The following is a 22752-nucleotide window of genomic DNA, read 5'->3' as shown; positions in this document are numbered from 1 at the left end:
ATTTGTGTTCGTGACGAGCTGTGAAGCACATACCGACCCTGCCCCCTACTCCTTCTGCAATCTGGGTGTGGGTGTGGGGTAGAGGAAAACCGTTCCCAAAGGCCGATCCGGGCCACTCCAAATGAAGATTTGTGATAGAAAAGGAAATTCGAAGATGGAAGAAAAACTCGCTAATGACATGAGGACGAAAACATCAAGAATGGGTGTAGAAAGACTATGCGCTTTAAGCGGAGGCGGAGACAGTCTCGACCTCAACCTTGGGGAGAGGTGCGGAGGTGCCGCCGAGGTCGGTCTTTCTTGCGTTGGGGTTCTTGGTGTAGTAGTTTGAGATGGCGGACTTGATGGCATCCTCGGCGAGCATGGAGCAGTGGACTATGTGACACGTCAGTACATGTATTCTTTCTTCGGTATCTCCGTGGATGGTGAGCACTCACGCTTGACAGGGGGCAGGCAGAGCTCCTTTGCGATCTCGGTGTTCTTAATGCGACCGGCCTGCTCAAGAGTCATGCCCTTGACGAGCTCGGTGAGGTAACTGCTGCTGGCGATGGCGGAACCACAACCAAAGGTCTTGAACTTGACCTCGCTGATGGTGTTGTCGTTGGGGTCGACGCGGATCTGAAGCTTCATGACATCGCCGCAAGCAGGGGCACCGACAAGACCGGTACCGACGTCGGTGTCGCCCTTCTGCATGCTACCGACATTTCTGGGCTTGCTGTAGTGGTCGAGCAGTGCTGCGGATGTTAGCTGAGTGTTCGAGAGTGACTGAATACACGGCTGCCAATGCGTCGATGGCGGGTCGTTCACCATCGACACAGAGACGACCGTGAGTGAAGGGTGGACATATCTTTCTCGTGGTAGCTTCTTCTACCGGCGGAGATGGCGGGAGCGGCGGCGCGGAAAGAGGGAGCGATCGAAGGTCTGACGGCAGCAGCCATGGCTCTGCTAGCCTGAGCGGGGACGGTTGATGCGATTCTTCTGAACATTGTGATTGATTTGATTGTTTGTGTGTATGGTTTCGTGGGTGACAGGTTCGTAGGTGTCGTTGACGTTTCTTTGGAGGGGAAAGCGATGATTTGAGCAAAGCTGAAAGAGAGGCGACCACTTTATGACGCTAATCAGATCCTCGGTGGACGGCGATCTCGGACCCGAGACTTTTGCAGACAGCCGGAAGAGCTTGACGTTCGTTAATTATGGCTGTCTGGTGGACTCTTTGTCAATTTCTGGTCAGGCCATCCCACATTCTCTTACAGACCGCCATGATACGGCAATCGCCGTCCATCTACAGCCAATCAAACCGATGCTGACTGATCGTTATCTCCCGTCTGAAAGCATCCGTGCCTCGGACCTCCGAACCTCAGTTCATGCTTGCGACTTCTCCAGCTGCCACCATCATCAAAATAGGCCTGTGAAAGTGCAAGATACTTTTTCGAGAAGTGGTGCCCTCCAGTGAGAGTCCGCTGAGTCGCGTGTCTCTTTGAACCACCTTGAGAACCTGCAAAATATTATGCATTCTGGCCAGTACAGATGATCAATGCTAACAAGCATCCCATACGCCGGAGTTTGTCTCATGCCCGGCTATGGAAACGCGAGAAACGGTGTTGAATGCTGGTGACCTCCAGCGAGGGTGCATTGAGAGGCAGCTCTCATTGGGACGCTTTGCAAATCTCAAAAATTTTATGCCTTTCGATGGGTATGACTTTGATGCTCCTCCAACACCCAGGAAATCAGCTCGCTCTAGCCAAATCTTGGACGTCAGAGAACAAGTCCCTGTATACCAACACCGCCTTTCGCACGTCGTCTGTCATGTGAGAAACTGCTTGACAAGTGACCGGAACGAGTAGGATGAATGCCAAGAGGTCGAGATGAACAGGCCAAGATGAGGTTGAGCGGATGCTGATAGGCGGTCAGCGCTCAGTGTAGCTGTGTCAACAAGATCCCAATCTTCAAGATGGAAGATCTGTGTATCGAACAACCCAACGAATCCGCACGCGAAGATGACCGGAAGAATGATCGACGGAAGCATGCAGAGGCAGACCGAGGTGGCATTGATAAGATACGCCGGTCGACACACAACAACGAACACCGGGTTCCGAAAACTGCTTCGACTCGACAATCGCTCGACTATCCTCGCGAGCGATCACACCGTTGCCTTGCCTTGACGCAATCAAACTTGCCATACCTAGTACCCGCGGTGCAGACCTAGCGGTACCCGGGGGATAGGGGTTGGATACCTTTCAAAAAGACCACTACGACAATGAGGTCATCAAATTCACTCTCACATTTCAGACACTCGACATGGTGGTCAGAAGAGAATGTTTGTATTGTGCATCGATACGATGTCGTAATGAAGGTGTATCTACCACAAGGATCTTGTCCAATCCTTTGGACTCCAATGACCTGATGTCGGTGCCCCAGACGCTACCCTGCGGCCGCCCCCTTGTCACTGTCCTCAGCCGCGATATGCGCAGCACTCGGTCAAGGGGTAGAGGTGATCATGCTGGTGGTAAGCACAACCCTTTGCCATGCTCTTAGGGGTAGGCGGGTGAGGCAGCATCTTGAGACGAACGATGGCGAAGGCAAGACGCTTGGGCAGCTTCCAGAAGTAACGGTTGAAGATACGACCATCAAAGTAAGCGACGTGCAGGTCAACCAGCAGGTGACGCAACTCATCATCATGGCGAGCCTTCTTCACGTAGTCAACAACACTACGCTTATAGAAGCTCCAGATGCTGACCTTGGCGACCTCCATGATCTTGACATTGATCGCGGCAACCAAGCGCCAGTCGTCCATCTCGCGGGCGAGCTCGTACATGCTGATCCAGAGCACGAGGACGTCACGCTGGTCGGCGGCGGTGACGGTGAGGTCGGGCAGCTCGGAGGTACGCAGCCAGCGCTCGTAGTTGGCGAAGAAGTTGTGCAGGTGCTCGACGTAGACGTACATGACATCGCAGATGGATGAGCGACGACGGCAGAGGTCGTCCATGCGAGCAGAACGGTCAGTGATGTCCTTGCGTTCGAAGCGCCACTCGCGGTGGACCTTGCCCTCAGGGGTCTTGCAGATGATGATGACTTGCTTCTGGAGAGAGAACCTGGTATATGAGGTTAGTCTCGCAGTGTGACATGATAGGTAAGCAGACTCACGGTGGAGGTGGAAGATGACGACGTTCAGGAGGGGCGTTCTCGACCTGAATGTCGCGCTCGAAGATGCTGTGTGGTGAGGGGGTCTGTTGAGCAGCTGCAGTGTTTGCGTTGTGCTGCTCTTCAGCGGTGTGGTGAGGGACCCTGTTGTTCATCTTGGACTGCGTCTTCTATCCTGTTTGCTGTAAGTCTTTGCCTTTTTGGACCCACGCGTAGAAAGACGTACCTAGAGCATTTGCCAGCAAGTGTAAGGAGAGAAAGAAAGCTATTGTTGGAGGGAATTTTGTTTACCATTGGGAATTCGCATTCGCCGAGCTATTACATCGAGAACCAGGCTCGGACACAGACAAGGGCTCGAAGATCGCTCGGCGATTTGGTTCGTGTCTCATTCATATCTATATCACGAAGGTTCCTCTCATGAACTCATTGTGCTGCCCGCATAATGCTCTGGACCGACAGACAACACTATTAGACTATACAGCTGACAAGGAGAACAAAAGGAGAAGGTATCGCGGCAGAAAGCAAATGGATAATCTTCTTCTATACTCCCAACCATCCTCTTACGCACCTACCTTAACAACATCCTCTACGTAAACGCAAACACACCAGACTGTATCGAATCTACCAGACAACCGTGACTAAGCGAACACAATATACATCGCCCGACGAGCAAAACTCCGTCACGGTCAGGCAAACAGCTTCGCTATCGTTACGACAACGGCATCACCATCACAAGTCAGACTAAACTGTTGTAGTTTTTTTAGGGATTCCGTTATGAGATATGGGAGACTTGAATTGTGCTGCGTTTGATCAAAAAAGAATCCTGCCTCCTTGATCCATCGCTCCTGCCATCATCCACTATCACGAATTCACACCATGTCAACACGGTAAGACCCAAAAAATTATAGCAGGAGCCAAGAACCACCCCAGAAAGGAAGGCATAAGGATGATCACAAAAGAGTGCAAGAGCGTAGGATCAGAGCAAAAACATGCAAGAGCGTAGGTGAGAAATTCATAAATACATGCCATGCCGCCTGTCCCCCCTTTCTATTCCAAGACACACCCTTCTATATACATTACAGCCATAGCGAAGTCCAAAAGAGATGATTAGGTTATGCAATGTCAAAAACATTCAGTCGTCCCAGATCTTGACTTTCTCGGCGTATTGGGTGATGTTGCTGTGAATTGTTTCTTCAATCTCATCGCCTTTTCCGCCGGCAATTCTGAGGATGAGGTCGTTGAGGGAGGCGCGACCGAGGATGTCAACGTGGTCACCTATGAGTTGACTGTCAGTGTACGTTCACATCACGTAATCGTTGTGGAGAAATTTACCAGTGTTGGGGCCACCACGAGGTGAGAAACGATCGGGCTCGTGAGGCATCTCATAAGTTGTAATCTTGATGCCCGAAGGATTGTATCTTCTCATTCTCCAGCCCTTGTTGCACATGTAACCGGTACTGAGGAGATTCACAGTGCCATCCCCTTCACCCATGACAACACCATGGTCGGCGACATGATCAACATCAGGGTTGAGGAATGATGCTGCAGTATCAAGCATAACATCATTCTTGCTTCCAGGCTCATTGTCTTCACGGTAGTAGTATGCGCGCTCGGTCTCCTTGCCAATACCGTAGAAACAGTAAATCTTCATGTTGGGTGCCTTGGGGAGACGTGTTTCCAGAGGATTGGACCACTTGCGGGGGATCTTTTGGTTCTCCTCGACTTCTTCGCGTTTATGAGCAACACCAAAGGAGTAGGAGCTCAAAACAGCTTCAGAGTACCAATCTTCTGTGTTGTTGAACAGGTATGCACGAGACTCCTCAACAGTCAAGTTCTTCTTGGGCAGTTGGGTGGAGTTGAGATGACGGAAGCTCAAGAACTTGCCATATGTGACGTTTTGATCAGGACGATCGTCCGGAGCGCCGTTTTCGTCTCCCCAAACAGAATCACCACCAATGGGAAGCATACTGGAGATACCGGGCATGGCGCGGAACATCTCGGCTCTCTCGTTGCGGCTCAAGAACTTGTCTAGACCATAGACGGCAAAGGCGTTGAGTTGAGCGGTGTCCTTCATCTCGCCGGACAGCACTGCAGGCAAGCCCTTTGGCGTTCCGAGCATACATCCAGAGATGTTGATCCAGGAGTCGATATGGTCGTCCACCCATGTTTCACCACCATTGCCATAACCTTCAGCTTCAACCCAATGGAAAAAGTAATAGAGAACCTGAGAGCCCATGCTGTGACTCAGCAAGACGACCTTCTTATCGGAAATCTGAACAGCCGTTTCGATGTGATGCTTCAGGCGTGTAAAATATTGATCGCGGATCTCGTAGTTCATATAGCTCATTCTCCAGTCGTATGCGGCGGTGAAAGCGTTTGTAGGGTCGTAACCAATAGTGGCAAGGTTCTCCAAGATCTTGTTCCAGATCCAGTATCCGGTGATGAAGAAGTCGGTCGCGTCGAAGCCCTGGGCAGCTCTCAACTTGATGCCAGGAGGATCCATTCCAGTCTTCTTGTCCAACATGATATGCCTCTTCCAGCCGGCCTTGTCCAGAACCAGAGCACGCATCATGCTCCAACTGCCCCATAATCTCTTTCTGAAGTACTGTCGCGACGGCTCATCGGTACCCCAACTCTCGAGACCAGTAGAAATAACACCAGGGATCATGATGACGGGATGTTTGGCTGTGATACCTTGCGATTGGGCATGCAGGCCAACGGAGAAGGAATCATAGGCGACAGCATCTCGCTCGTTTTTCTACCAGATACGACGTGTAAGTTACATGATACGCAGTCAAGAGCAAGCAGCAGCAAGCGGAGAAACAAGAGAGGAGATGTAGGAGATTACAAGCACGTTGAAGAAACCGACCTGAAGAGCTTGCGCATCCTTGATCAAGCCGGCAGGAAGGACATCGAGGATAGAGTCGAGGTTCATATCCTTCAAAGCCTGCATATCAAACACCTCATTGCTGGATGCAAAGAAGCCTGCAATGAGGATGCCAAAGAGGCCTCCCAGACCGAAGACCCAGGCATTCCTCCTCTTTGTTCCAAAGCCCTTCTTCTTGTGCGACGCGGTGAGTTTGTCAAGTTTCTTCGCCGACACGATGCGGACCTCTTCGGATGTGGGCGTCGACTCTCGCGAATGCTCAGGTGTTAGAGAAGGTGACTCTGCAGTCGACGAGCCGAAGATGCGTCTCCGTAGGCCTGACATGACGGCTCAGGGCACTCTAGTCGCCTTGGTAGGGAAGGAGCTGCTGCAGGGATCAGCAAGAATAATGCGATGCTTCTTTGAACTTGTTCATGTTCATCAACTGCCACATTCGTCATTGGTCCGAGCTCACTTTCATGTGCGTTGCGCTTTCCCAAACGAAGAGAGCCTCAGGACATGATTGAATCTGGTACTCAAGACTATTTTCTGGACAATCAACGAGTCGGAATGAACACTGCGATCGACGGTTCGAAGGAAACCCCCCTTCCGGATCTGCATTACATCCAGTATGATCCGGACAAGGAAGCACAATATCTCTCCGCCATTCGAGAATTGATATCAAAAGATCTTTCCGAACCCTACAGTATTTATGTTTACCGCTACTTCCTGTATCAATGGGCAGATCTCTGTTACATGGTTTGTACATCCTGGTTGATATTTTGTATGTACAAAATGCTGACTTCTGTCTAGACGGTCGATGCATCCGGGGAATTGATCGGAGTTGTCGTCTGCAAACTGGAACCACACCGTGGTGGTCCAATGCGTGGCTACATTGCGATGCTAGCAGTCAAAAAGGAACACAGAGGTAGAGGTATTGCCTCGAAACTCGTGAGAATGGCCATGGACGGTATGATCGCCAAAGACGCCGACGAGGTATGAACACCATCTCCGCCAAATCGGGGAGCCAAGTACTGACTCGGGCAGATTGCATTGGAGACTGAGATTGACAACATACCATCTCTCAAACTCTACGAACGACTGGGTTTTCTGAGGACAAAACGCTTGCACCGCTACTACCTGAACGGCAACAGTGCATACAGACTTGTGCTATACCTCAAAGACGGGGTCGCCTTGAAGCAATCACAGATGCCTTACGACCCATTGTATTAGACGCATCCCACACATTGGCGTTGGACTTGATTTGCATTTTAGATACCCTTGCAGCGCGCAGGAGATAGAATAGGATGGGGTTGATTGTATTACATAGTGTTCATCTCAAGGAAACAGAAGCTCCTCGATGATCTCTTTTGCTTTCTCCGCTTCTACTGTGCCTTCCTCTGCTCTTCTGACCATTTGGCCAACGAACCACATGGTCTTGCCCTTCTGGCCCTTGTCGCGAACTGCGCTGACCATATCAGGATTCTCGTCCATTATGGATTGAGCAAGCTCGATGTACTCCTCCCTGCTGATCGGGCGCAGACGAAGGTTGCCTTCGTCAATGCGAGCATCTACAGATATTCTGTCATCAGAGTCCTCATCATAGAGCTGTTGCAGGATTTGCTTGCCAACGCGAGCAGTAATTTGTTTTGACATGAGGTTTGCCAGGAGAGAAGCAAGCTCCTCTGTGGTGATTGTGAGATCCGACCATTCTCGACCATCCGAGGTGAGCAAGCCACCGAGCTCGTGCAAGACCCAGTTAGCAACCAGCTTGCCGACCTTGGCTTGGTTCTGATCGTCGTTCAATCCTTGGGCAGAGATTTTCTTCGAGACCAGATCAATCGTCTCAGCACAGTATTCTAGTCTCTCGCCGTCATCGAAAGAGAAAAGTGTCTTGGCATCCTTCATGGATAAGCCAAAGTCGTTAAGAGTCCTTGAAATAGTAGAGTCTGGCAGCTCGGGCAAAGTCTTTCTGAGATGGTTCACCAGCTCGCTCGAGATCAGGACAGGAGGCAAGTCTGGGTCCGGCATGTAACGGTAATCGACCTCTCCTTCCTTGCTTCGAAGACGAGTCGTTTCCGTACTGCCGATTGTCCAACCTCTTGTTTCGCCCTCAATCACACCTCCAGCCTCGAGAACCTTGATCTGGCGATCTCGCTCCGCTGTCACAGCATCTTCAACTGCCTTGAACGAACTCAAGTTCTTGATCTCAGTCCTCGTGCCCAGTCCCTTGACTCCAGAGTACTCGTTGTTGTCACCGGTAGAACCTCTCTTTCTGACACTAACGTTGACATCGGCTCTCAGGCCACCCATTTCCATGCCAGCAACACACGAGTCCACCGACTTAAGTAGAGACTGGATCTTTCGGACAGTTGCAGCAGCCGTGGCGGGCGAGTGGATTTGAGGCAGAGTGATGATTTCGATTAGAGGATGCGAGACTCGGTTGAAGTCCAGGAGGTACGTGGACGGAGGTTGCAAAGCTGTCTTTGCTGTGTCCTGTTCCATTTGTATCTGCTTGATACCGATAGTCAAGCCGGTAGCTCCTGGCTCGCTTAAATCGTTCGGGTCGATACCGTCCTCCAAGGTCAGAGTCAGGGAACCACTGCGTGCAAAAGGTTCTGCTGAGAGTCAGTAATGTGCAAGACATCTTTGATCAAAACAGTCGTACCATAGTATTGAGTGATCTGGTAGCCGTTGGGCTGATCCTGGTAAAAGTAGTGCTTGCGATCCCAGCTACTACGAGATTGAATGTCGCAGTCCATGGCCAGAGCAGCACGCAGCGCTGGAATGAGCGTCGCCTTCTGGAAAGCAGGTTGTGCTCCCGGTAGAGCAGCATCGAAGCGAGCGACGTGTTCGTTGGGCTCTGCATTGAGAGATGTTTGAGCGGTCGAGAACAGCTTGTGGGCAGTGTTCAGTTCGGCATGCACTTCGATGCCGACCGTCAACTCCCACTTGTCCAGCAGTGGGTCGGCTGCATTATTGCCTGGCGACTTCGCTGATTTGGCAGACTTCTTGCGTTGCTTCGCCTCCTCTTTCAGTTGTTTGCGCAATGGTACAGCGGCGTCGGCGGCCTTTGCGGTTTCGAAGCGATATGCGGATCCAGAGAACTGTTGATGGCGAGGCTGCACGCCTGCCAGTGGACTCAATCGTGATCGGCAGGCATAGTATAGACAGGTCTGCCTGAGCGACAGGGTGATTGGGCGAGGTTGTAGCGGCATCAAGACATGGTGGAACAGTTTGAAGGTCGGGAAATGCGCGCAGCTTTGCATGTCAATCATATCACAACGAAGCCGCTAAGTCCGTCATCTGGGCAATCGAAGCATTTTATACTATTCATGGTCCTGCCGCCTCTGGTTACACATTGCGAGTTTGTCAGATACATAAAAAACAGTTCACGGATGGTCATCAAAAGTGGTCTTGCAGCATGTCTCATTGACGAATGGTATGGTAATTTTAGAAAGCCTCAACACGCCGTAATGCACCAAAGCCCATCAATCCTTCGCGTTCTTTCCGAACTGGGTATCTGCGCTTAAGCGGAGAAGGCGTCGGGGAAGCGGCGCATGTTGTACTCAAGGGGACCCTTGTTACGGAGGAACTGGACGTAGGCACCGTCGACACGGACGCGACCCTCCTGGCGCTTGGCGACGTACTCCTCGCGGCGGAGGGGAGTGAAGCCCCAGTTCTTGGAGACAACGATCTTCTGGCGACCGGGGAACTTGTACTGGGAGCGGCGGAGAGCCTCGATGGCAACAGCGCGACCTGGAGAGAGGGATCAATACCTTGTCTTGTTGTAGAGGGACGTCGAGACAACTCACTGGAGTCCTTGCAGCGGACGGACAGAAGGATCTGGCCAATGTTGACACGGGCGACAGTGCCGTTGGGCTTACCCCAGGCACCACGCATACCAGTTTGCAGTCTATCGGCACCAGCGCAAGACAACATCTTGTTGATACGGACGACGTGGTAAGGGTGGGCACGGACACGCAAGTGGAAGGAGTCCTTGCCACCAGACTTGACCATGTACTTGTTGGCGCAAATACGGGCGGCTTCAAGAGCCTCGGAACTCAACTGCTCGTACTCGTTGGAGACGAGGTGGATGCAGAGAGGGAACTCATCGACACCAGCACGCTTGCGGCCAAGATCGAAGATACCTGTATCGATTATTAGTATTCCGGTCCGTAATCTAGGCAGACAGAGCAGCACGCACGAATCTTAGGCTGTCGTGAGAGTCAGTACAGTGTATCAGAGCAAGGGAGATGGGATAAAACATACGTCGGGGACACCGCGGTTGAAGCGCGACTTAGGGTAGGGCTTGTTCCTGTAGTTGAGTGATTAGTCCATGTCCGATGAAGATAGAAGCCAGAAGGTGTTGCGCGGTGTAGGTGGCGATTGTGTAGGCAGTGGTTGTGATGACGGAGTTGTGCGGATGTGATGTTTTTCGACATTCGATGTAAATGATCATGGAGGATGTTTTTCTGGGCGCAAAACGAAGCGAGCGAACTGGGGATCCTTACTTGCAGTAGCGGTAGCTGTGAAGATGTTAGCAAAGAGTCGTTGTGCGTGGTTTCGACCTGGTATGGCCTCTCCCGACTGTCGAAATTCGCGAATATCGTCCATCTCTTCAACATGCGCATTTCGAAGCCAGGAGAGTCGTTCCAACGGTCTGAGCAGTTCTGTACTCACCAACGAGCGGGACGGCGAGCCATTTTGACGGTGTTGTGATGTCGCTGGGTGTTCGTAGAAAGGGAAGTCGCCTCGAAGGAGACGGCGTTGTGCAATTGATTGTGGGCTTTTCGGCTGTTCGCGCGCGCCAAGCCCCGATTGGAAATCCGACCTGCCTTCCCCGCTGGGCCAATGACGTTCAACCTCGATTATCAATCCAAGTGATGGTCGCAACGCCCTTTGTTCCTTCTGCTCACTCGTGATGTTGCTTTGAAATCAAGTCGCCTCTTGATATGTCCTGGAAGAAGACACCGCATGCTCTGCTTGCATCCTCATTGGCTTCGTAATCATATCTGAGCTAGTGCCAGCACGCCTTCGATGGCGACCCTCTGACTCACTATCAATCATGATACCAGTGCCTTGCTATGGCAGTTGCAGTGAAAGCTACCGGTCGCTACACAGTGCTATATTCAAACTCTATTGGTTCTCTTATTCATGAGATGCTATGTTTGGTTCACCGCAAGACCTTTGGTTGGGCCACTGTTGGTAGTATCGAGGACCAGAGAGGCGTGAGGCATGGAACTCAACTAACACTGAGCTCTCTAAGGGCGACTGTCAAAAAGCAAGGTATATTTGAGGGTGACAGACTCGATTGCTGAAAGCTCTCTACGCGCTTTCATTGACGTGGCTCTATTTTTCAACCGGCATATATCTGTTATTGGCAACCGTTGCTGGGTGAAGGAAGTTGTGCCGGTAAAGTGATGATAGTAAAGCTGCTTCATGAATCGAAGTGATGGAGCGCAAGCTGTGTTCCCATCCAGGGTCCAATCTCTCACCGTGTGAGTACTTCTCTTTCCCTCCAAGCTTTGTTTCTTCTTCCACAAACAAGCAACTGCGCAACCAAAAATCGAGCGCTTTGTTTACATCCATGAAAGAACAAGATAAGCCCAATATTCCCAATCCCTTTCCTTTCTTCCCGGCCACCGAAGGCACAAGCAAGAAAGCTGTTGCGCAGAGTGATGTCGTCCGAGGTGGAAACCTCGTAGATGCGTCCTTTGCCAATAAGATTGATCCATATCAAAGGCCTGCAGGCCAAAACCCGTCTGCAGGTCTGACGCATGGTTCAAGCAGCCAGACTGAAGAACACGCTCCGAAGGGCCAATGTTCTTCTGTTTCGCCTGAAGATCAGCGCGAAGCTCGTGAAGCCCCAAGGGGTCAACAAGTCTCGCCTGAAGTTGTACGCCAGTCTTTATTGACTGAGCGTAATGTTTCCGAACCAAGTGACCTCCTTCCTCAGCTGAAGCCGGGGAATGGAGCGTCAGGCAAGGATGCCGAGCCACATAGAGTTGATAGGTCTTCTTATAGAACCCAAGAAGGTCCCGTCAACTCTGGCTCGAACAGCGCCGCTACAGAGTATCCCAAAGGTTCTCGAGTGGCGAGCGAACAGCGTCCCATGTCTGTCTTTACATATTGGGCGACAAAAGGAAAGCCTCAGGTTTATAAGCCACCGCCTCCGCTCACAGCTGAGCAAGCTGAAACCATAAGGTTACTCGCAGAGCCTTCTGATACTGACGATGATGACAGTACCTACGAGCCAGAGTCCGAAGACTCAGACTTCGATGATGAGACCAACAAGGCAATCAGAAGGAAGGACGTCGATAATTTATTCGCCGGTGTTCCTTCGAGCGCTTCCATCAAACCCACCCCGTTGCCCGATTGGAAACACTCTGCGCAATTCAACTGTCCGATATGCAGGAGGTCCCACCTCCCTCACTGCAATCTGGTACAAGTTCCCAGAGAAGAAGCCAACAAGGCTATAAGAGACAGTGCCATACAACCTGGCATTTCTGGAGCTCCCCAAGCACCCTCAGTCGGCGAGTCGAAGAAGAGAAAGGCCGACAGTCAACCAGATGCGGAAAAGCGACCACGCTACGGATCACCTCTCTCGTTCATCCCCTTCTGCATTCTCTGCGGCGGTACTATCCATGGAAAAGGCCAGCATCGGCCCAAGTGCGAACGCTGTCCACTCCACCATTACCCTGGAGAATACTGCATCGACAAGTACAATCAGCTGCTGAACTGCATGACGAACACGCCACTGTCTGCCCTCACCACGGTACCAAAGTATTCCGACCTTGCAGAAGACGATATTCTGGGTATGTTCATGTGGGCTGGCCTCGAGACGGTCAACAGACAGGCTATCGCAGCTCATAAGGAGAGAATCAAGTACCACAAAAAGCTTACCGTTCTCAATGCTGCCCTGGCGGATGCAAACAAGAGAGCTGGAGCCCACACAACACCGCAACAGCCCTTCAAACCTAGAGAAACCCCCTTGCCGCCTCAATGAGCGCACAAGAGCACATTGAAATGCTCTGAACGCGACTAGCGACAGGTGTTCAGAGATGTTGCAAATCGAGATCCTGAGTGGGTGACCCTGCCCAAAGCAGACTACCCTCCCTTGTCTAAAATCAGGAGGAGTCCTGAACCATGCAATCCACTCACCAGGACGACAAGAACTTCTCAAAAGTTCTTGTTCGTCCTTGAGAAGCTACCAATGATCCTTGTCCACAAAAACCAAACGGACGAGGGAAGGTGGCTTTCCCATCGTTTCACTTGCTTCATTGCAGGTGCTCGAAGGGGATTCTTGTTCAGCATAAATATCGAATGTTATTTATACAATTCCTTTTTTCACATCGTCGAGGCTAATACGTGACTGATTAGTGCATCCCATAATGCCACACGAACATAGCTGTCTCTCACGCACAAGAGACCCTGATAAACTCCTCCCTAAAAAGGCAGCATGTTTTTCAGATCTGAGTCTTTGTCCACAGAGAGCAGGAACTCCCCATACTCTCTTCGGACATTTATTCTAATCCAAATAACTTCTTGCCTTTTGACACATTTTTTTGATGCTCTGCTGGGAAGCTGAGATGGAAGAGGTTTCCGATGATTCTTCTCCTATGTCACTGCATTACCCCTTATTAAAGGGTGAGATGATAGGTATCCCCAACACAAGATACTCTGGATAAATTGTTTGTCAAAAGGCAAGAAGGTATTGGGATGTAAGTGTTTGTCCGCAGAGAGTGGAAACATTTCGTGCTCTCTGCGGACGTTTGTGAGGATGCGAAAAACTTCTTGCCTTTTGACAGGGGGTTTTGGTGGTGTGTTTGGAGGCTGGGAGAGTGAGATACTGAGATAAACTATGTTTCTGGTAACATTCTGATACAAGAAATCCAATTTCTATACAGCAAATATATGGACGGTAAGTGAAAACATGTAAAAACGCACAAAGAGATGTGACACGTCATATAGAAAAGGCTTGATTTCTTGGTTTGCTATGCTAATTCTATTTTACATTGATTGGGAACCGCTGCGTGACCTTGTCCCATCTTGCTCGCTTGTATCTCGTTGTAACTTGTACGTGCGGGCGAGGATACTACTGTCTTCCACCGCGACGGCGCCACTCAAAGTATGAAGGTGGCTCTCCATTCTCACCATCCTCGCGCTCGACAACGACGGCACGATTGGCGCGTGCGTTGATCTCAGCCTCCTCCAAGAGCGCATCAATGTTCTCCTCGAGATACAACTTGACGGCGGATGGGTAAGGCGACGAGCCGACTCTGCTCAGGATGGATACCAGCTCGGACTGTGTGATACCGGGACCTGCCATCTTCATCGGCTTGGGGGCAGGAGGGTAGACCTGGCCATTCTGCTGCTGTGGCATGGGAGGGGGAGGAGCAGAGCCGAAGCGGATGATGTTGTTGGAATCGATGAACCAGGATATATCTCCAGCAAAGGGGAAGTTTGAGGCTGGCTGAACAACGGGAGCTGCGATGGGCTGGAAGATGGGAGCTGCGATGGGCAGAGGTGCAGCCGAGCTGGTAGGGTCGTTGTAATCGGTCTGCTCAACCTGCTTCAGAGGGGAGGGTCCCAGGGCAGCATAAGACCACTTCTTTGCAACGTTGGCTTTCTTGTTCCGAGAAGCGCTGGGGCGGGCGCGCATTCTGTCCTCCTCTTCCAAGAAGCGCTGGGCCTGCTTGCTTTCCTCTTCTTCCAGACGTCTCTTGAGTCGAGCCTCGGCCTCTTTGCAGGGTACCTCGGGGTGGTGCTTGACGGAACACTTCTTACACACGAGCCATTTGCAAGCCGATCTGTGAAAGCCACCACACTCACGGCAAACAGGGCAGCCCTTCTTGTTGTTGGTCTTGGCCGAGATTTGGTGGTTGTTGTCCCAGCTGGCGGCTCTCTTTCTGTTCTGTGGGAGACTTTGGATCTCAGTGGCCTTGCCTCTGCGGGCCTCATCGAAGGTCTCGCGCTGATCAGGTGCGGGCTCGGTCTTGATTCCGGCGTTTCTGTCGGCGCCGCCGTGGACTACGAGATGGTAACCGTCTTTAGACTTGTACTGCTTACGACGGCCGGTGTGATTGTTACGGAAAGCAGGTTCCAAGTCTTCTCTGCCTTTGGAAGCGCCATTGTTGACGTGAGCACGGCCGACAACCGGCGCCTGCTCGGAGTTGGTCTGGCCCATGTTGTACCCGGCGCTTGACGGTAAGGTTAAGGGTACCTTGATGGAAGGAAATGATAGATCGTGGGGCAGAGATCGTGGGGGAGGAGATCGTGGACGTGATCTCGAGTCAATCTTTTTGTTTTCTTGAGAGGGAAGTCGGAATCACTGAAAAGTGACGATAAACAAATGGCAATTCTGTGGGCATCAGTTCAATTCTGTTTCCCACAGTATAGCCACATTTGGATTCTCGCTTGGATAGCCAGAGTCACGAGGCCCAATGGGGGCAGCCCCAAAGAGCGTCCCCTGACTCGAGATACTGATGAGGACCAGCGGGTTCTGATTGACCCTCTTCTACGACATTTCGAGAAGCCCAGTAGCTTCCAGATATCAGCGAGATGCAGGCATACCCTACGGATGACCAACCATGCCTCATTCGAAAAAGAGGCGACTTATACGATCATACCATCATCAACTGATATGCCTTGCTCTTCCCAGTCGTGCCATAGATAGAGCTCCACATAGGAGAAGGGGTCTTGGATGGAGCTTCACACAGAAAGCAGATTGCCGTTCGCCAGGAAGATGCCCTTGAAAGACCTCTGAGCTGGGAACAGGTAGAAAGACCTCTCCAAAATGTCTCCCAGACATCGCTCACTCTCAGGATCGAACGCGAGTCCCTTGGGTCGTCGGCCATATATCCAGAGCAGATCCAGAGTTTACCATAATCCGCTGAGTTGGTGTAACGGCATAGCCTACTCATGATTCCGATGAAACACTCGTTCGAATCTCCGCCGTGTAGTCTTAATTTGGTACTTTGAAATCCAAGCCAGAACAGCCGTTACTCTGGTGATATTGATCAAGGAGATGTCGAGAGGTTTCCCCACGAGCGCAGCTCTGGTTTTTTTTGCTTTTTTGGAAGGCACTCGGAGGGTGTGGTGTTAGGTGATGTCAACGTCCTTGGGTCCGATCTTTAGGCAGTGTTGTAAGCCGTGAGGATTGCGTGACGTTTGTCTATGGCGGTATGTCGTTAGCTGTATCGACAAAAAGTGATGGAAGACGGCTCACCACACAACGTACAATCCCCTAAACATGATCGCCATCTATCATATTCACAACGACAAGAGACGTAACGAACACGGTGTATATAAAGAGAGGGACAAGAACAAGACACGCAAGACAGTGAAAGGCACAGGAAGGGAAGCAAGTAAAGAAGAGAAACTTTTGTTTTTGGGTATCAGATTGACATTCTCCTCTATGATAACTTTTCCAGCATCACTCGTCCAACGCTTATGCGACGGAGGCGGTAAGGATGTCGGAGTCACCGGCATCGATGATGGCCATGGTGGAGCAACGGAAGAGCTTACCGGCGGCGGTACCGAGCTCAATCTACAAGCCAATAACACGTTAGCCAGTGTTCTGCTCTCCAAAGCCCTGAATGGAAGGCGTGTTTGATTGCTCTGCCTCGCGTCTTCAACTGAAGACATGATCAATTCAACAGTTGGCGAGCCAGCTTGATGTTGAATCAACTTGCGAGAGCAATCAAACACACCCCCAGGCTTTTTCTCAGAGCGAATGTGTCGACTTACGTTGTTGCCGTTGAAGTGGTGGACGGCGGTCTTGCCGAGCATGGAGTAGTACTCGAGCTCACTCTTGCGGAGAGGAGGGGTGTTGCCAGCAATGATGATGAGCTTGGCCTTGCCGGAACGGATAGCCTTGATAGTGCTCTTGTATCTGTGGTAAGAGGTCAGAGAAGGCCTTCTGGAGCGGTATTGACAAGACTTGATGTTGTCGCAAGTCTTGGTGTTGAAAACTCACCCGAGGGTAACCTTACCGGACTTCATAACAAGCGCAAGGCGCGAGTTGATGGAGTCGGAGGTCTTGGTCTTCTTGGGGGCCATCTCTGCGTCGGTTTTTGGGGATTGTCTGGTTGTTGGAAAAAGTACGGCGCTCCGGTCCTGTTGTTTTATCGTTTGCTGGAGAGAGAAGAGTCGAAATTTGAGATGGAATTTGCAAAGATGCCCGCCAAGCTTGGTTCGTGCGCCAAGCGAAAGGCGACTAGGCCGGATGGAGATGGCGTCCGACGATCGCCTCCGAGCCCCTCGAACGTTTTGAATGTTGTTGGAATGCCATGGCCATGCATCATCCAACACATGTCAATTGTTGGTCGCTTGTTGCAAGGCAGAGTGTTGAGGCATCCCATGGGAGCACATGTTGGAGTGGTAGAGTCGGTCTGGATGTTACAGCACGTCGCAGACATTCATAAACGAGGCAAGGCGGTGACGGTCGACGAATCAAATAAACATGGTAGCGGAAACTCCACCACGACCCTGTTTAATCTCATTACCCTCTCGAGCCAAATACTGCTGTTGGCCTTTTTGTTGTGTCTCGCCTGTCCTGCTGTCCAAACATACACGTACTCTCCTTCTACACACATCACCTCAACCCACCCTGAATACTTGTACCTGTGACACTCTGGAATCTAGGCTCAAGTAAGCTCGGCGCTCAGCTTACTTAGCCTTCACCATGTCGACGCCATCCAAGCAGCCCCCTTCTGCTGCCGCTACTTCTTCTGCCCAGCCCGGCGCTCCTCCTCGTCGTCCTTCTATGAACCCGCCCAAGACGACACCCTCACGCAGTCCTTCTCGTCCAACAGTACAAACAACGCCTAGTTCAGCTGCAACCCCTTCTCGCGCTAGGTCCGTCCGCACGCCAGTCGGTGGAGCCCCGCCTTCAGCCCGCGCTGCTGTCAAGAAGCCTACGACTTCTACCACCACTTCGCAGACTACCAAATCAGCCATGGCCGACGCAAAGGCAGAGACTGCTGCCGTTATTGACGATCTGCGTGAGCGTCTGCAAAAGGCAGAGTTGGCTGCCGAGGAGGCCCAGAAGCAAAATGCTGTCACCCAAGCCCGTCTCGACGATGCAAACAAGGAGCACAACAACATTGAAGAGTCTGTTCATGAGCAACAAGAGCGTTTGGAAGAGTTGGAGAATGAGAAGAAGGAGAGCATTCGCCAACGTAGGGAGTTTGAAGCCATCTATGAAGCCGAGCGCGCTCAATCTATGAAAGAGAAGGAAGAGTTGCAAGTCCGTGAAGAAGAACTTCGCGAGACAATCCAGAGACTCAAGGAGACGATGGCTCAGAAAGAGTTGCGTGGTGAGGACGAGAGACGGCAAAGCATTTCCAGAGCATGTATGTTGTGCTACCCCCTGACCCTTCCAGGTCATGTTATTGACCTCCCTCGCAGCAAGCTACAGAAGCAATGCCTCTCCAAACCAAGAAGCCGGTCAATTCGCTCCTCCATCATCTCTCCAGCGCAGCGACTCTTCTCGTAGCTCATCTCGCCTGGTGCTACAGAAAGATAAGATTATTGAATCGCTACGTTTGGAACTGGCCGAAGCGCAGATTAAGCTGGTCGAAGTCGAGAATATGGGCGGCGGTCGCATGCAAGAGTTGGAAAAGACACTCATGGAGACGAGAATGGCCAACGCCAGACTGATGGAGGACAATGAGAGTTTCCAGCTTCTCCTGAGCGAGAAGACCCTGAACGGAGACTTTGCCCACAGCGGCTTGCTGCGTCCTCCTTCAATCATGAGCGCTGGGTCCCGTCCCTCTTCTCCCTCGGCCATGGCCGGGGCTGCGACTCTGGCGGACGAACTCGAGAACGCAAGTGACGACGGTACCGCAGACAACAGACGTTTGCAAGCCGACTTGTCTTCGATGAGAGATCAGAACAAGGCCCTGACATTGTACATCAACAATATCATTTCCCGCTTGCTACAGCACAAGGAGTTCGAGAACATCCTCGACAAGACACCAAACCTCATGTCCGGAGCAGACGACTCAGCAACAACCTCAAAGGCCCTACCAACAAACAAGGAACTGCCACCTCCACCACCGGAGAAAGATGAACAACCCTCTCTCCTCAAGCGCGCCACCTCAGTCGTTCGTGGTGGTCGCCCGAAACCCATCGAGACAGCCTCGGAGCCGCAACCCACCTTGAACGAGGACCCCAACACCGCCCCTCGCATCCCTCTCGCTCGCACACAATCAAACCGCATGTCCATCGGCGGCGCCCCAGCAGCACACCGCCGCTCAAACTCGGAATTCGGAAACCCCGCCACCCTAGTCAACAACATGTACCGCGGCCCCTCACCAGGCTCAGGCCCAACATCACCATCCCTAGTCCCACCGCGCGGCTCCTCCCTCTTCAGCCCCGTCCTCCCCGTGCCCCCCGCCGCAGCCGCCCGCGTCCCCTCCACCTCCTCAATCCCCCAAGACGACCGCAGACAATCCATGCCCCCGCCCGCCTTACCTTCCACCGGCCCTCGCGACTCCGCCCGCAACAGCGTATACTCTGAATCCGGACTCCCCGATAACATGAGCACGGTCAGTCCTCCCCGCAGCACTGCATCCAGTTCGGAAAAACCCACCGGTGCTATTATGAGGGGAGCTGGCATGAGACCGTTGAGATTGGTGCAGGAAGCCAAAGAGGAAGAAGAAGCCGCGAAGAAAGCCAAACGCGGTAGTTGGATGGGCTGGTTCGGCAACAACAGGAGCGTGAGCAGTGAAACTGTTCCCAAGGAATGATGAGATGTATGGTTTGTGCTTTTTTCTGTTTGGGTTAGGCGTTTTCTTGTTTAGATTGAAAGAGTGGTCTTTGGATGGATGCAATTGTTTACTGGAGAGGAGGTTGAATGTTCTGCCGCTCTTGTTTGTGCGTTCTGTTCTGCCTTTTGGATCTTTTCCAAACTGTTACATATACCCCCACCTTCAAATTGTTGGCGGATAAAGCCATTTCATGTCATATTCGTTGCCTTTGGTTATGTTGATTGACTGTGAACAGATGCTGGTTGCAGATGCTCATGTAAAGAATATCAAGTCTATGTAGTTTCTGCTTTTTCTTTAATGAATGTCAGATCATGATCGTGAGTTCGTCAAACCACCATTACTTCCCTGCAATCAAAACTATGAACAGATGAATGAAAGAAGACGTCCAAAATCTTGATGCTTCCACCTTGAATCCAGAGAAGGACAGTCCAACCATCAACCTCGAAGAAACCATTTTCCCAGCACTTGGTACATGGCTCTCCAAACCAGTGTGGAAAGAAGGAGAAGAGAAAGTGCCCAAGCACTATGCCAATCAGTGATTCCAGTTGGTGTTGCAGTCGGCAAGATCGTCCCGCATTCCTTGGATGCGATCTTGGATCCACCCACTGGACCATGTGTTACCGCTGTTGTGTCTCTCGTCGGTCTCTCCTAACCTTACGTCCTTGCCCAACTTGCAGACTCCATTTTCGTGCATGAACTGTATGCAGTGGTCCCAAGCAAGACATGCTTCAGCACAACTGTCGAAGCTCTTTACAGAGTTCTTTTCAACGTCCGAAAGTTTCTCCCAAGACTCTCTGGATTTTTCGCTAGAGTCGCCGTCGGGTGCGATGAATTCTCGGTCCTTGGAAAGATTGTTCCAGCTGGTCCTGTTGACGGAGATGTGTCGTGCTACGAAGCCGTCGAAGACATCACGGTAGAGATAAGGTTTCGACCATCCCTGTTATCTTGTCAGTATGATACTCCATCGATTATGAGATGCCAGATCGAACTCACATTCTCCTTCACCCACTCGTTCTGGAATCGCCACATGCTATCGACCTGCGAGGGCGAAACATGGTGCCATGTGATGGCGGGTGTACACCAATGCTTCTCTGTCCAGTCAAGCGTGTCGACAGTCTCGCCCTGGAGACGAGGCCAGGATGGTGTCAAGTCAACATCAACTTCCACCAGAGCGCGCGCGACAACTTCGTCTCCGCAACATGACAAGCTTGTGGACAACTCCCATCGGTCATCGTACGCCCTACCACCCATCTTCCTCCTACGATCCTCGATCCTCTTTGCTGCACCTCTTGAGATGATGAAGCCACTGCCACCGTGGGCGAAAGTCGTGGGTCCGATCACGTTCTGCGCACCCAGATAAAGAGGTTTCCTTGGGTCCATGCGTCCAAGGAATTGCAGCAAGTTTGTCCAACTCAGACTGGTATCGGCCTCGATATAGACAAACCAGTCAACATCTGGAGAGGCCAGGCGGTATGATTCGTGCATCATGGGCAAGAACTTCCACTTGTCGAGACTCCAACCTTTTTCTCCCTTGAGTTTTGCGACGTTTTGTCCTTCTCTTTGATACTTTTGCAGCTTGCGGTACATCTCAAAGTCCTCGTGATCGTCCTTGTACTTTGGGCTGACGGTGTCCAGGGCATCATGGATCTGATAGTCGGAGTATGTTTGCGGCAAGTCGGAGAAGATGAGGTAGTGCTGAGTGCATCGGAACAGAGTGATAAGGTGGGTTGGCAGTTTCTCGTAGATTTCTGAGGCACCAGTCTTGAGCACTATCATGACGCGATCAGCACCTGGCGCATTGAGGCAGTCGACATGCTGAGATATCAAGGTGTGGTTGTGAGCCGACTCGGTCTCGTGAGGTGCTGACGATTGAGGGGTCGATGCGGTTGATGTAGCATGCACCGGCGTGGTGGGCGATGACGGAAGCCAAATGTCGCGGAATAGATACAGCGAACACAGCAATGCGAAGATGATGGCAAGCTTGGAAGCATTGAAAACTCCCGCGGACGAAGTCGCCATATCGTCGGGTCGGACTCGAGTCGTTTGACAGCCTTGGTACAATCTTGGCCTGCAGCAGATCTCTGTCACAAATCTCTCAATGAACTAGAGGAATAATTGGAAGCAAGCAAGCAATCGACATGGGAAAGAAAGTAGAAACCAAGCGAGGGCCGAGGAGAGAGGGAAACCAAGGAGTGTTTACGAGCTGACGAATCTCTATTGACCAAAAAGCAGCTGCGACCCTCTTTCGACGACACGAACGAGTTCGTCGTTGATGGTGCATCTCACTCTCAACCGCAAGCCACCACCCAGTCGTCCCGCCCACATGCTTTGCGTCACGAGAAGGCTAATCCCAATTTTGGAAGCTTCAACAGTTGACGCATCAGCCTGTTTCACCTTTCCTGTTTTCCAATTGGACAGACGTCAGCCTCGAACGGGTGCTGCTCTCGCGTTCCGATCTTTGCACCATGACAAGGGGTCGTTTAAAAGTCATCAGCTCTTTGGGAAGACGACTTTTCAAACGTCCTCCAGCGGTTCAGCTCAGACGTTCAACGGCGGACGACTGTTGTGTTTGGAATCCAGAAGCTGATTGTCTTATGGAGAGACAAAACGTCTTGTGGGAGGGAGGGCGCTTACGGCAAGTCCGAAAAATGCATGCGAATCCTTGATCATCAGGTACAAGGAACATGAGATGGAGTGGGATCCGAGAACAGCTTATCGAGCATCATGCAAGGAAATATTGATCCACCTCTTACCTCTCTTGTGTGCTGCACGACTGATCTGAATCTGATATTGATCCTTCCAAGAATTGTGAAGCGATATCTATGCTTGAACAAGGGGTCGTATCTAGGGTCGTTATGCTCAGCTCGTAAACTGGAATGAGAAGACTCTTTTGCACATGTTCCTGCGATAAGTCGGACAGCATCTCCTTATTTCTTCGGAGCTCAACTCGTATCGACTCTTTCGACGCAT

General features: G+C 51.5%; 11 protein-coding genes across 11 annotated transcripts; 3 read left to right on the top strand and 8 right to left on the bottom strand.

Moving 5' to 3' along the window:
* Positions 1 to 223: 223 nt before the first annotated feature.
* M438DRAFT_263666 (iron sulfur cluster assembly protein-like protein 1) lies at positions 224 to 983 on the bottom strand (the record flags this gene model as incomplete). Its single annotated transcript, XM_029899899.1, has 3 exons — positions 224 to 372; positions 435 to 731; positions 812 to 983. The coding sequence occupies 3 exons, from the start codon at positions 981 to 983 to the stop codon at positions 224 to 226; spliced, it is 618 nt and encodes a 205-aa protein (XP_029766155.1).
* A 1466-nt stretch (positions 984 to 2449) lies between these two features.
* Positions 2450 to 3654, bottom strand: M438DRAFT_401974 (uncharacterized protein; the record flags this gene model as incomplete). Its single annotated transcript, XM_029909570.1, has 2 exons — positions 3142 to 3654; positions 2450 to 3089 (listed from the first exon to the last, which is right to left on the bottom strand). The coding sequence occupies exons 1-2, from the start codon at positions 3291 to 3293 to the stop codon at positions 2450 to 2452; spliced, it is 792 nt and encodes a 263-aa protein (XP_029766154.1). The 5' UTR covers positions 3294 to 3654.
* A 285-nt stretch (positions 3655 to 3939) lies between these two features.
* On the bottom strand, positions 3940 to 6436 carry M438DRAFT_341680 (Phospholipid:diacylglycerol acyltransferase). Its single transcript, XM_029904560.1, has 3 exons — positions 6008 to 6436; positions 4471 to 5896; positions 3940 to 4413 (listed from the first exon to the last, which is right to left on the bottom strand). Exons 1-3 carry the CDS (start codon positions 6347 to 6349, stop codon positions 4271 to 4273), a joined length of 1911 nt encoding a protein of 636 aa, XP_029766153.1. The 5' UTR covers positions 6350 to 6436; the 3' UTR covers positions 3940 to 4270.
* A 138-nt stretch (positions 6437 to 6574) lies between these two features.
* On the top strand, positions 6575 to 7237 carry M438DRAFT_263061 (acyl-CoA N-acyltransferase; the record flags this gene model as incomplete). Its single annotated transcript, XM_029899859.1, has 3 exons — positions 6575 to 6763; positions 6818 to 7000; positions 7052 to 7237. 3 exons carry the CDS (start codon positions 6575 to 6577, stop codon positions 7235 to 7237), a joined length of 558 nt encoding a protein of 185 aa, XP_029766152.1.
* Positions 7238 to 7342: 105 nt separating this feature from the next.
* M438DRAFT_309856 (uncharacterized protein) lies at positions 7343 to 9272 on the bottom strand (the record flags this gene model as incomplete). The annotated part of the gene is made up of 2 exons (XM_029902397.1): positions 8673 to 9272; positions 7343 to 8625 (listed from the first exon to the last, which is right to left on the bottom strand). Exons 1-2 carry the CDS (start codon positions 9220 to 9222, stop codon positions 7343 to 7345), a joined length of 1833 nt encoding a protein of 610 aa, XP_029766151.1. The 5' UTR covers positions 9223 to 9272.
* A 144-nt stretch (positions 9273 to 9416) lies between these two features.
* On the bottom strand, positions 9417 to 10728 carry M438DRAFT_341677 (ribosomal protein L10e). The gene is made up of 6 exons (XM_029904559.1): positions 10688 to 10728; positions 10519 to 10533; positions 10277 to 10322; positions 10212 to 10221; positions 9820 to 10155; positions 9417 to 9763 (listed from the first exon to the last, which is right to left on the bottom strand). The coding sequence occupies exons 1-6, from the start codon at positions 10708 to 10710 to the stop codon at positions 9534 to 9536; spliced, it is 660 nt and encodes a 219-aa protein (XP_029766150.1). The 5' UTR covers positions 10711 to 10728; the 3' UTR covers positions 9417 to 9533.
* A 363-nt stretch (positions 10729 to 11091) lies between these two features.
* On the top strand, positions 11092 to 13013 carry M438DRAFT_401971 (uncharacterized protein; the record flags this gene model as incomplete). The annotated part of the gene is made up of 2 exons (XM_029909569.1): positions 11092 to 11293; positions 11488 to 13013. 2 exons carry the CDS (start codon positions 11092 to 11094, stop codon positions 13011 to 13013), a joined length of 1728 nt encoding a protein of 575 aa, XP_029766149.1.
* Positions 13014 to 13984: 971 nt separating this feature from the next.
* M438DRAFT_341676 (uncharacterized protein) lies at positions 13985 to 15354 on the bottom strand. Its single transcript, XM_029904558.1, has one exon. The coding sequence runs from the start codon at positions 15192 to 15194 to the stop codon at positions 14103 to 14105; it is 1092 nt and encodes a 363-aa protein (XP_029766148.1). The 5' UTR covers positions 15195 to 15354; the 3' UTR covers positions 13985 to 14102.
* A 1022-nt stretch (positions 15355 to 16376) lies between these two features.
* M438DRAFT_361388 (60S ribosomal protein L30) lies at positions 16377 to 17144 on the bottom strand. The gene is made up of 3 exons (XM_029907506.1): positions 16986 to 17144; positions 16757 to 16901; positions 16377 to 16556 (listed from the first exon to the last, which is right to left on the bottom strand). Exons 1-3 carry the CDS (start codon positions 17066 to 17068, stop codon positions 16458 to 16460), a joined length of 327 nt encoding a protein of 108 aa, XP_029766147.1. The 5' UTR covers positions 17069 to 17144; the 3' UTR covers positions 16377 to 16457.
* A 177-nt stretch (positions 17145 to 17321) lies between these two features.
* On the top strand, positions 17322 to 19977 carry M438DRAFT_287812 (uncharacterized protein). Its single transcript, XM_029901635.1, has 2 exons — positions 17322 to 18363; positions 18419 to 19977. The coding sequence occupies exons 1-2, from the start codon at positions 17694 to 17696 to the stop codon at positions 19759 to 19761; spliced, it is 2013 nt and encodes a 670-aa protein (XP_029766146.1). The 5' UTR covers positions 17322 to 17693; the 3' UTR covers positions 19762 to 19977.
* Positions 19876 to 22171, bottom strand: M438DRAFT_287809 (uncharacterized protein). The gene is made up of 2 exons (XM_029901634.1): positions 20776 to 22171; positions 19876 to 20719 (listed from the first exon to the last, which is right to left on the bottom strand). Exons 1-2 carry the CDS (start codon positions 21799 to 21801, stop codon positions 20315 to 20317), a joined length of 1431 nt encoding a protein of 476 aa, XP_029766145.1. The 5' UTR covers positions 21802 to 22171; the 3' UTR covers positions 19876 to 20314.
* Positions 22172 to 22752: the final 581 nt, after the last annotated feature.

This window comes from Aureobasidium pullulans (genome assembly GCF_000721785.1).
Source record: "Aureobasidium pullulans EXF-150 unplaced genomic scaffold scaffold_1, whole genome shotgun sequence".
NCBI classification, from domain to species: Eukaryota; Fungi; Ascomycota; class Dothideomycetes; order Dothideales; family Saccotheciaceae; genus Aureobasidium; species Aureobasidium pullulans.
Note: the sequence above shows the minus strand (reverse complement) of the source record. Positions and strands in the feature narration are given on the sequence as shown.

Excerpts from the sequence above, each read along its gene's own strand:
- M438DRAFT_341680 (XM_029904560.1), bottom strand. The coding sequence starts at position 6,349 with ATGTCAGGCCTACGGAGACGCATCTTCGGCTCGTCGACTGCAGAGTCA. Across the intron at positions 5,897-6,007 it reads AGGATGCGCAAGCTCTTCAG|AAAAACGAGCGAGATGCTGT; the intron begins GTCGGTTTCTTC and ends CGTATCTGGTAG. Across the intron at positions 4,414-4,470 it reads TCGTGGTGGCCCCAACACTG|GTGACCACGTTGACATCCTC; the intron begins GTAAATTTCTCC and ends GTCAACTCATAG.
- M438DRAFT_341677 (XM_029904559.1), bottom strand. The coding sequence starts at position 10,710 with ATGGCTCGCCGTCCCGCTCGTTG. Across the intron at positions 9,764-9,819 it reads CGTCCGCTGCAAGGACTCCA|GTCGCGCTGTTGCCATCGAG; the intron begins GTGAGTTGTCTC and ends CCCTCTCTCCAG.
- M438DRAFT_341676 (XM_029904558.1), bottom strand. The coding sequence starts at position 15,194 with ATGGGCCAGACCAACTCCGAGCAGGCGCCGGTTGTCGGCCGTGCTCAC.
- M438DRAFT_361388 (XM_029907506.1), bottom strand. The coding sequence starts at position 17,068 with ATGGCCCCCAAGAAGACCAAGACCTCCGACTCCATCAACTCGCGCCTT. Across the intron at positions 16,902-16,985 it reads TCCGGTAAGGTTACCCTCGG|ATACAAGAGCACTATCAAGG; the intron begins GTGAGTTTTCAA and ends CTCTTACCACAG. Across the intron at positions 16,557-16,756 it reads ACCACTTCAACGGCAACAAC|ATTGAGCTCGGTACCGCCGC; the intron begins GTAAGTCGACAC and ends ATTGGCTTGTAG.
- M438DRAFT_287812 (XM_029901635.1), top strand. The coding sequence starts at position 17,694 with ATGTCGACGCCATCCAAGCAGCCCCCTTCTGCTGCCGCTACTTCTTCT. Across the intron at positions 18,364-18,418 it reads GCAAAGCATTTCCAGAGCAT|CAAGCTACAGAAGCAATGCC; the intron begins GTATGTTGTGCT and ends CCTCCCTCGCAG.
- M438DRAFT_287809 (XM_029901634.1), bottom strand. The coding sequence starts at position 21,801 with ATGGCGACTTCGTCCGCGGGAGTTTTCAATGCTTCCAAGCTTGCCATC. Across the intron at positions 20,720-20,775 it reads ACGAGTGGGTGAAGGAGAAT|GGATGGTCGAAACCTTATCT; the intron begins GTGAGTTCGATC and ends ACAAGATAACAG.